General features: G+C 34.7%; 1 protein-coding gene across 1 annotated transcript; it reads right to left on the minus strand.

The window, feature by feature from the left end:
* Nucleotides 1-427: 427 nt before the first annotated feature.
* Nucleotides 428-7,369, minus strand: LOC108216458 (peptidyl-prolyl cis-trans isomerase FKBP20-2, chloroplastic). Its single transcript, XM_017389223.2, has 7 exons — nucleotides 7,177-7,369; nucleotides 4,801-4,888; nucleotides 4,504-4,718; nucleotides 4,253-4,362; nucleotides 3,318-3,426; nucleotides 3,134-3,210; nucleotides 428-852 (listed from the first exon to the last, which is right to left on the minus strand). Exons 1-7 carry the CDS (start codon nucleotides 7,214-7,216, stop codon nucleotides 733-735), a joined length of 759 nt encoding a protein of 252 aa, XP_017244712.1. The 5' UTR covers nucleotides 7,217-7,369; the 3' UTR covers nucleotides 428-732.
* Nucleotides 7,370-11,177: the final 3,808 nt, after the last annotated feature.

Genomic DNA, 11,177 nt, shown 5'->3' on the forward strand with positions numbered 1-11,177 from the left:
GCCCTCACTCAATCCATTTTGGGCCACCTAGAGCTTCCCTCACCAAAGGCTCCGATCAAGTTTTGGACATGCTCTAGACATTACTAAGAACCAAAACTTGGCTCCATCACGGTCCCACTAGACGCCACTTAGCCCTAGTCTAGGCCTACCTTGATGTCCATCCCCGGTCCCAAAACCCTTCAGGCTAGACTTAATAATTTCATATATACTCCAAAAAGATGATTAGAAAGCTTAGTAGTTTCCATTAATCATGAAAACGCAGTACTGTACACATCATATGTCAATGATTATTGTAAGAAATAATTCTTTGCTAGAGGATAAATAGAGCATAAATACCATGGAACAGAGAATTATCAATAGTTAATAAAATAGATTTGTACAGAGACTAACTTAACGACTTTGACTAAAGATAAGTATAACTACTAAATATATTTAATAACTTTAGCATTGAATTGTAATTTGCTAAACATACAATTCTTCCAGCTAAATTACAAAATTTGATAGCTGCATGTTCTCCATTTTATATAACAGATACATTGAATGTAATTGCAGTTTTACATATATAAGAGGGTTTTTTCCGTAGACTTACATGAAACTTCACACCGGCAATCTGCAACTGCTACTATTACTTCATATCAGCACTCATATTTCAGTTAAGCGAACATATTTCCAGCACGGTGTAGTATGACATTCAGAACATATTCTTCACGCTAATTCTGAATCGCCCCTCTTTCAAGTACAGACAACGTCTGAATAAAATCCAATTGTCCGTCTCTGACAGTCTTGCACGCTAATTAATTCCACGTCAAAAACTTCAAATTGTTTTGAGCTGAAAAAAGTGGAAGGTCCAACCTGAAGATGAACGAGTAATTCAGTCACTAGTTGGAATGAAAATTTGTATTATTTCTTCGTAAAACAAAGAAATCTATGATCAAACACATTTTCTTTGCTCGGTCTAGAGGTGGCAATATGGATGCAAAACCATTAAACCAATCCAAACCAAACCAAAATTGTGAATTTGGATCCATTTAAAATCACATTTAGAAAAATGGATTTGGTTTGGTTTCTAGTCTCATATTTCTCACAAAATATGGTTTCTAACCACATTTGGTCTCACTTTTAAGATTTCTTGTAACTCTCCACACACACACTATTATGTTCTTTTTCTTTTCTTTCTTTCTTTTTGCTAATTATCACACATGCACATCCCATGATTCGAACTCATGACTTTACTTGGAGAAGCCAAGAGCTTGAACCACTCCATCAACTCACACACTCACACATACTTTTGTTATATTTAGTATTCATTATATTGTGATTTGAGTGTATTAACTTTTGTTCATTATATAATACTTATTTTTACTTACCAAACTAGTTACCCAAAATTCAAACTAAAACCATAACCACATTTATTAATATATGGTTTGGAAATGGTTTTGGTTCATCTATCCAAACCAAATCCATTTTATAAGAACCAAAACCAAACCAAAACCATATTTTGCCACCTCTAGCTCGGTCATTAAATGTCACTGAAAAGTTGTAATAACTATAACACAGGGAGGTAACATAGAGATGCCAGGAAGAGTCATAGTTTGTGACAACATAACTGCAAGTATATTTACTAGCTTCTTACTTATTGACCTTGCTGATAATTCGTCTTGCTACACGATAAGCTGAAGCAAATTATAGACGTAATCACGTAAGCTGTATCCCCTAGGCTTGTTGTTATTCCATATCGCTACACCATGATATTGTCATTTTTTATTTTCTACAACTTAGACTAAGCTTTAAGGAGCTTCCTTTTTTGGCACTAATAACTTGTTAGGTCTCTTGGTGAGAGGAGATGATTAGACTTGTATCATAATCAAACCTGGAGATTCGGGCCCCAGGGCCAGAGATCACCTTAAATTAGACTTTAGGTTTAAACAAGATCTTTTTATTGAAAGATGTATGTTCGAGAACACATGAGAAAAGAAGCCCTGTCTTTAACCTCCAATAAGCTTAGCCGTAATCTAGTGCTTAATTTTTACGTCAAAAACAATATTTATCTTGTTTACAATTGGACCATCAGTTAAAATTGGTAAAAAAACTGTAGATGGTTTGTCTTTGAAGTACATGTATATGAACTTCAAGATAAACTTATTGACAAACAGAGAACTAATTCTCCAGAACATGCAAGGCCTTCTAGTTTCAGTCTAGTAAGCTTACAGATGTAATATGGAGGGGAAAAGAGAAATAAAATTTCTGTCATTGCAACCGTAGACATCTTTTAACTCGCAACACTAATTAGGCTTTAACTTATACATCAACAGAACTTCTATGTGAATTACTCATAAGATAAAAATTTCAACCATAAATTTAGAGGCCACTTTTAATTGTGTGCCGGGCCTCCTAAATATCCTAGAAGGCTTTAGTTTGGACATATACTGTAGTTACGTCCAATTTTGCCAGAATTACATTGAGAATTTGAGATTGACTTAGGATCATCTTACAAAGTCACACGATGTGATCAATTAAGGTTGGTCACATTAAAAGGGGGAAGAACAACACATGTTTGTATAACATGTGAAGGAATACACTGATCATCGTCCAAAACAATTGACGCAATTATATTTTACATCAATTCTCACTTGTTAGTAGAGATAACTCATCTATATTATATGAGTATCTAACTTGCGCTTTTTAGGAGGAGGGGGGTTTGTGCAATATTACCACATTATTAACTTTCATGTTTCTTTGATAATAACTCAACACATAGTTCATAAGAGCTCCATATTAATATGCTTGAATGATGCACCCGTCTCTCATTTGATTACCTTCTGTACGATAAGTTTTATTTGTTTTATGAAGCACGAAACTGATTTTCTGTTATAATTTTGAAGTAGTATGTTGCAGGAATTCAATGTTCATGCACCCATGCTGCCACAGAATCTCAAACCCTCAAACACTTGATACTAGAAAGAGAGGAACATCTACTAGGCATAAAGCCAAGGTTATAAGTCCTATTTATATACCAGTTCTGTCAATGTTAATATAATTGATGACTGATAATTGTCTGTTTGGAATTTAAGTGGGTGGCCAAGCACCCACTCACCCATCTACAGCTCTGCAAGTGGAGTGATATATAACTTACAGGCGGTCCAAGTTCTGGAGGAATAATAATCCTCCTTTTTCCTCCAGGTCTCATGTCTATAATTCCTTGTTCGAATCCTGCAAAGGATTCAGTTATATATGTTATTAATAATATAGCTAGAAGAAAAAAATAGCTCAATGAAAAACATGGATGCATCATACATACTAATTGCATTATTTTCTACCTGGAACTAATCCATTTGTTCCCAACCGAACTTTGGCAGGAGCACCCTGTATATAGGTGCTGTCAATACGCCTGCCTGACTCATTGTAACCAATATAATGAAAAATCACCTGTAAAAAACTAAACTATGAATCAGAAAGAATTTGAAATTGATTATTCAACCAACTCTGCTAGACAAAAACTATTAAAACACAATATGTGCCCCATTTTTTTAACTTCATCCTGTACTCTTTTCGATGGTGCAAATTACAATCATTCAGTTACATTATGTTATTTTCAAGAATTTTACAAATGATTATATCCGGTATCCATTGTAGTACCATGACATGTCGAAAACGAATTAATCACAACTCAGAAAATCATAATATATAGTAATGCTCTCTATATATAGCTGAAACACTTGCAGAAGACAGTGTAAGCAGAACATAATAAAATGTCTGCATGTGCACTTTAAAGGAGACTACAATTATAGTCAGGGATTAATAATTTACTACAAGTAGCTACTGTATGACTATCTCATATACTTTCTTCAATGTCCTTTCCTTCATTCAACCTCGAATCATAGCATCACATCTGTTCTAATAGCCACTTAGTGGGAATCTCTTTGATATTTAGTCGGACTGGAATCACATAAACTATGTTTAACCATTGCTAATAATAATTGCAAAAAATATTGCAATAACCTACATAATGCGGTTTAACAAAATAATATGTTGCTGATACCAGCAATGAATAGAAAAAAAGGCATTTCTTTTATTCGAAAAAAAATACAGGTTTTATACAATAATTAACTCATAAGCTACATTAAATCTGTGTAAAAAGTAAAATAATAGCTACATACCAAGTTGGAACTTGAAAAGTATTCAGAGGTCAATTAAGTAGTATGTTTCGCATTTGGGAAATGTAATCACAGCTTTTTGAAATAAAGGGAAAGACCTGTTGACCATCCTTGGGGTGATCACCCATTCCAACTTCAAAATCTTTGAATATAAGCCCTGATTCACTCTTAACATAGTTATCGGGTGCAACTACTTTGACCTCGAATCCTGAAAGGAGTCCCCAAACACAAATGTCAGTCTGGGTATGCACAATGGTGACAAGACTGTAAACGAGGGAAGAAAAAAAGAATATTGTAATATTACAAATGCAAGTTAAAAAAGTGTCAAGGTTGTCATTATAGTAGAAACCTTCTCTGATAAAACTTGGGAAGTCATCAGGTGCATTGTTTTCTCTCTGTATTCGCTTGTTCTGTTCAACTATGCGCTTTTCATCAAATGGGCTTTTAACCTTTGTTTTCCCAAAAGAAGGCAAAGTTGGAGATAATCCTACTGAGAACAGAAAGATAAGGAGTCTTCTCCGCTTAAAATTCTCATTGTGTTGCAACTGATGTCCTTTATGTTCTCTAGTCATTAGTGAAAGTCTTGGTTCAGCCAAGTAACAGCACAAGTATAAAATAATACTATCAACAAACTAATATATCCTACCTTAAGTTGGGAATCAAGCAGCACTGCACTAGAAGATTAGTTCGAAAAGAAGATTCACCAATAGCCGTGAATGCTGATATACTTCTATCTGGATAAAAAAGTAAATATATAAATAAAAGAAAGCTGGTATGTTTTGATTTCTGAAGCAGATGGAAACAGGTAAAAATAAATATGTATCTATATTAAATTATTAATATGCGGAGATAATTAAAATGGATTTTATATTGCACAAAATGGAAGCTTAAATATGCCAAGCTGTTTGCAAACCAGCTCGAGGTCCAGTAACAGGGACTGACCAAGCTTGATCAGTATGCAGGCTCTGCTAGTTTGTAACAAGCTTAAGCTTGTTTACTAAAAGCTAAGATTGTTATATCCTAAACTGAGCTTTTGTTTACCAAAAAGCTCAGATTGTTCTATAAACAGTAAATTTATCAACCAACAACCTAGCTTTTTCTCATGATCAGGCTCCTTTAACTATGCTTGGCTCTCTGTTTCTCAAACTCTTCATTTTTCCTCAAGTATCCTTGTCAAACACTCGACACTCAGAAAAGGGTTTGGACAGTTGTACGCTTATTTTAAGCCAAAGAAAATTGTAAATTTTTCAATATGTTGCCGAGTCAAACACCAGGACATTTATCCACGCTGGATGCTTCCAGCCGAGTCTGAGTGACAAGGGTTTGGATCCACTCGATAAGAAACTAGGAAGCACTTAAAAAAAAGTATCCGTTCATGTAGATATATATGCAGAATTTCTCTATATTCCATTACATTTGTAAAAAGCTCGGCTGGTTGTTCATTTGCAGCCCAGTATTGGAACAGTAGGTGTATCCAAACAGGCAATATTCTATAGAAAAACAAAAATGACTGAATTACTTCTCTGGCTCTGATAGTACCTTTTTGTTGTCGCGAAAAGCAAATTAATTGTCAAGCTAACAACTAATAGCTCAAACACCATTTAGCATGTAGCATGTAGCATGTGTCCTCAAATTGCTTGCAGATATATTATTTCTTGTTAAATGTAACTAATATAGTCTCCCCTCTGCAATATTAAGGTTTAAGTTATCTCGAAAGTTTACGTTGTAACTTTTTCATTCTGTTATAACCATACCATAAACAGTTTTGTTGTAGTAAGTTTACTTCCATGAATTTGTGGAAAATAGCTTAATTCTAAGTATACAAGCAAAGAAATTCACACTAATTGAAATTACTATCATGTGCAAACCAAAATCTGGATTAGAAAAAGTAAAAACCTACATCTAGATCGGTTATTGGGTGTGCTTGACCTCAGGAAATTGTGTCAGTAGAGGGGAAACCAAACCATACATTTTAAGATGATATATGACTCTATTAAACACTCCTCTTAACACCCTGAGGTTGTAGATAGCTAGTAACTTAACATAGTATTAGAACCCATATCGGGAGAGGTCTCAATTTTCTGTCCAATTTTCAACATTCTGATTCAATTTAATTTGGACACTAAGGCCATGTTTTGTTTGAAGGGATTACACCATGTTTGTTTGAAAGGATTACAATCCTGGGATTATTTTTATCTCATTTACAAAAGATTATGGGGTAACAATAGGGCATAAGGGGAGGGGCCGATCCAGCAGGGGGGGCTTAAGCACCCCCTGACCCAAAAAAATAATGTAGTAGTAAAATTAAAATTTTAAATATATAAGCACCCCCTAAAATAATTATTAGTGTTTAGTAATAGGTTTGATATGTATGATCTTATAGATGTCAATCATCAATATTTAGGATTTTCTTCAATGTTAATTAAGCCCCCCGTTTATTAAATCCCGGATCTGCCACTGCCTAAGGGTGTTAAGTGATCCACTCTTGGACTCAAATATGGGGTTCAAGTGAGGAGAAGTGTCAGGAATATGATTCTATTAAGGCCCCCTTACGAAAGCTGATAACTTAACATGGTAGGTTTCAGGATAGCTAGTAACTTAAAAATGAATATGGATGATTTCGGACTTATTAGTCTTACCTTAAACAAGATCAGTTTCAAGCAAATTTCATCTAATCAGACTAGGCAATGCAATTGTTCAGTGTCTTGCGTTCTCGTGTACTCACAGCCAAACACATACAAAACACGACACGAAAGTACACAGAACATGATCGAAACAATTGGCTGACTGAAATTGTGGCAGGCAAACATGTTGTAAACCATTTATCTTTCCCAATATAATTCTGGCCTGTGTTTCTTACACGTGGCAGACATTATTACACAACAGATGCATAAAAACAGAAGACACAAAGATAAGCATACATAATTGAACTGAAAGAACACCCAATTCTTGAAATAATTGCTAGCATATTCACATGGATGGATTAGAGGCATGAAAGAGAAAGAGAGGCTTGAAGACTTACAAGGCTTAAGTTGAAGAGAAGATGTTGAGAGCATCAACATGTTTTAATGAATTATCTTCAAGTGTATCAACTTATGTTCATGTTCTATACTCAGACAGACACTTCTAGTTACCTCCTTTCCTTATCTTCTAGTCCGGAGCATCAAAGCATGACCTTAGCGCAGTAACTAAATTATTTTAAAATTTGGTTTGAAATATTCGTATTCCGCGGACATATATGAATATTTATTAATTTGTTTTAGTTTAATTGATTCCAAATTTCTATCGTCATTGTACTGAATATAAAGTATTTGTTTTAATTGAGAAATATATTTTTTAATTAGAAAGTGACTTCAAATGAACAAAAGTTATAAGAGAATTATAAATCTAACTTTTGTTTGATGATTTTAATTTTAGAATAGATATTTTAGATTTTTTTTTGCTCTATATTTATTATTGTTTTAAGAAAATGAGAATAAATATAGGTAAATAAAATTTAGACTAATGAAAAATATAATAACTAAGAATAATAATTTCTACTGTGTAATCAAGACATCAAATACTGATGATAAAATAGTGTATATATATAAATAATATAAAGCATTATATTTATATTATAAATCAACCCGCAAAATTTTTAAATTAATTAATTAATATATAAATACTAATGACAGTTATTTGCAGGTCACGATCGATTGTTTTATCTAACAGCAATATTAGCGGAAGCTTTAAAGACAGTAAGTTCATTCAGTTATGACAACAAGGTTTGGATTGTCCGGTAGCAACATTTGCATGGAATCATACTGTCATCATGTAAATTCTACGACAACAAATCTTGGTATTTCATCAAACATGTAGTAAACAATGGAAATCTATGTCATAATTTGAGGATCCTAATTTCTCAATACACACTTAATTCAAGAAGGTAGAAGGATGATAGGGTCAATGATGTGCAAAGTTAATTTTAATGAAATAAATGTGTTTGAAATATAAAGCATGACAAAAGTGGAAAGGTAAATAAAATGCAGATGTATTAAGGAATGATGGACAATGAGTTGAAACTATAATGATATGTATCAGCATAGTAGTAAACCAGTAAGATGCAGTTGGAATATGGACGGTCTGAATAAGATGCATTCCTAGATCGGCGGTGAAAAATCATGATAAACATGCACTTCTATCTTATTTACACATTAACATATCATGAGTGTGTTAAGATCGACATAAGTGTGTGTAGCTTTAGTGGTGTGCATGCATTAGGGATGAAGCTCGAAAAAGAATATAGACAGAAGTTGTCATAAGTACACCTTGATGTAGATGGAATTGGGTTGTGGACAGTTTCGGTGTGACTTGAGAGCTCCGGACATCACCTTATTAAAGAAGTGTAAACCCTAGCTTTTTAGACGGACTTGTAGTTGACAAAAGAGAACAAATAAAAAAGGTTTTGTGTTTATATACACTTGGAGAGTTGGAAGGTCTTGACTAGGTGATTAAAGGTGAATGAATGGGGCGGATGTAAATGGTATAATAAGGCATGCATCTAATTATGACAGATGTGTTATTTTACACTAACTATAAGAAAGATTGTAGAAGCGGGGGTTGAATACAATCTTTTACAAATTTAAAAGATTCAAGAACAATACACTAAAAATACAGCAAACAGAAAAACACCAAGTATTAAAAATACGGGTGGATTGAATGATCCACCCGTGAGATTTTATATAGAAGAATCTGTGGATTGTTTACAATTCGCACAGCTGCTAGTTCATCACTCAAACAAGTTCTAACTCTCAGATTTTCTCTCAAGTAATTTGAACAAGTTCAACTGATGCTTCTAACTTGGTTATATACTCCAAGTTTTACACAGCTTTTAGCTAGATTACAAAACGCACTCTAATCTAAAAACAATGTTGCACATCTTTGTCTTATGCATGCTTTCTGAGATGTCTTCATCTTTGACCATCATCTTGATTTGATCCAGATTGCATTGCATGAGATAAGTATGTTTCTGCTTCTTCTTTATTTTCCTAATTAGGCTTCCATGTCTATTTTAGTGTAATTCGATCCATGTGATTTTCGATCCATGTGATTTGTCAGACTTGAGCTCTAGTCGCTTTCAACTGCTCTTTGTTTCATCAGTTGAAAGTTCTGGTTACTTTCAACCGCTCTTGGCTTCAGTTGAATGTTGCGCTAGTCTCATCAGTTGAATGAATTACGAGCTTCATCAGTTGAATGCTGTTCCAATCTCATCAGTTGAATTTCTTTGCATCATCAGTTGAATACTTTGTCTTCAGTTGAATGCTTGGTTTTCATCAGTTGAAACATGGTTCAGTCTTCATCAGTTGAATGTCCTTCACTTAGATAAAATTACATGGCATTTGATATTTACAATTAGCCATCCTATTCTACCCATCCGTTGACAATTCCCAAAGACAAGAAATATAACAATTACAACTGAAATTTGATAAAGATACTAAGTAAGACATGTTACAAAATGTTTATGTTATCATCAAAAATTATTGATTCCTAACAATCTCCCCCAATTTATGACTGGAGAAGATGCAGACATAAATTCTACACTTGATGATAACAAAACATCAATAAAATAAAATACAAAAATTAAATACAAGAGTTAGAAAAGTTTACAGATGATCATGCTCCTCTAGACTGAGCAGTTACTTGTTCCTAGAAGATCTTCTTCTTCTAGACTTAAGATCTTCTTCTAGAACCATTCTTCATCACTGTCTTGCCTGTTGAGCTTGGATTGGAGAGTCTTCAGAGTATTCAAGCTAGCAACCTTGAGTTGATCTTTAGGTCTGAAAAATCTCCTAACACCTTGACTGTCCCTAAACTCCATGATTGGAGTAGGTTCATGGTGAATTTTCTTTCCAGTGTAGGGGATTTTCAGCCTTCTCTGCAGACTAGCATCTGAGGACCATTCCTTCCTGATTTCAAGGATTCTCTTTAGTACCATTTGCTTTGCAGGTGGTGTAAATCCTCCTGTCCTCTTCATGGAAGCATATATCTTTGTTAAAGAGCTGAATCCCTCAGAATTCAGAACTCTGTGAAGAGGCCAGGTGACATCACCCTTGTTTTTGTAAGAGAATGCCAATCTTTCAGGTAATTTGGAAGTTGCTTCTATTCCTCTTACTTCTTGAAGATCATCCAGCTCCAGCTCCAACTCAGAGATTTCTTCAATATTGGAAATGACAAGATAATCATCTGGATTTTCGGGTTCTTTTGGAGGTTTAGGAGGGTTAGCCATCCTCTTAGCCACAGACTTCGCTTTCTTCTTTGGCTTGGAAGTTTCTTGAACAAGAAAAGCTGGAATTGGGATATCTTCCAAGACAATTGGCTCCTCCTTTGGCATTATTGACTCATCATGGAAGTTGACATCTGGATGTACCACTGTGGTGTCCTTGATTGGAGAAGAAGGCTTTGAGATAGGCTTTTCAGGCACTTCTTCTCTTCTCTTGGCTGCCTCAGGCATCTTAGATCTAGATTTGACTCTCTTTTTCTTTGGAGAAGATTCAAGAGTCAATCTTTTCTCAGTTTGAAGCTCAGCTGCCAACTCCTCTTCTAGCTCAATAGCATACCTTTCATCAACCTCTATTTCTTGATTCAAGGAGAGTTGAGATTCATACTCCTTTCTTTCACATTCTCTGGCCACCTCTTCAGCTTTTGCAAATGAGTAGTGAGGATGGCCAGTTCCAATAAACAGCTTTTGGCCTTCTCTGTAGATGATGGCAAAGTGAGATTTCAGGGCCACATCTGTAGAATCTTTGTAGCTCTTAATTTCTTGGCCCAAAAGCTTGTATTCATTCTTGTCAGGCCTGGCTGGTGGAAAGTAGATTGAGCTTGAGTCTTTTCCAGGCCTGGAGTAACCACAACTGTTTGGAAATAGGATGGCCTTGAACTCATTCACTATTGATGGCTCACCCTTTTCTTTCTTGGAAGGAATAACAATTTCAGGTGTGATCACCCTGAGAATTGTAGTTGTTGTGAGAAAAGTGGTTGGAACAG

This window comes from Daucus carota, chromosome 4, assembly GCF_001625215.2.
Source record: "Daucus carota subsp. sativus chromosome 4, DH1 v3.0, whole genome shotgun sequence".
NCBI lineage: Eukaryota > Viridiplantae > Streptophyta > Magnoliopsida > Apiales > Apiaceae > Daucus > Daucus carota.

Bases quoted from the DNA above. Each gene is read 5' to 3' on its own strand.
- LOC108216458 (XM_017389223.2), bottom strand. From the start codon at position 7,216: ATGTTGATGCTCTCAACATCTTCTCTTCAACTTAAGCCTT. The intron at 3,427-4,252 runs GTCTTTCCCTTT...AGTTTTTTACAG, and splicing joins ACCCCAAGGATGGTCAACAG to GTGATTTTTCATTATATTGG. The intron at 3,211-3,317 runs GTAGAAAATAAT...AATCCTTTGCAG, and splicing joins AACAAATGGATTAGTTCCAG to GATTCGAACAAGGAATTATA.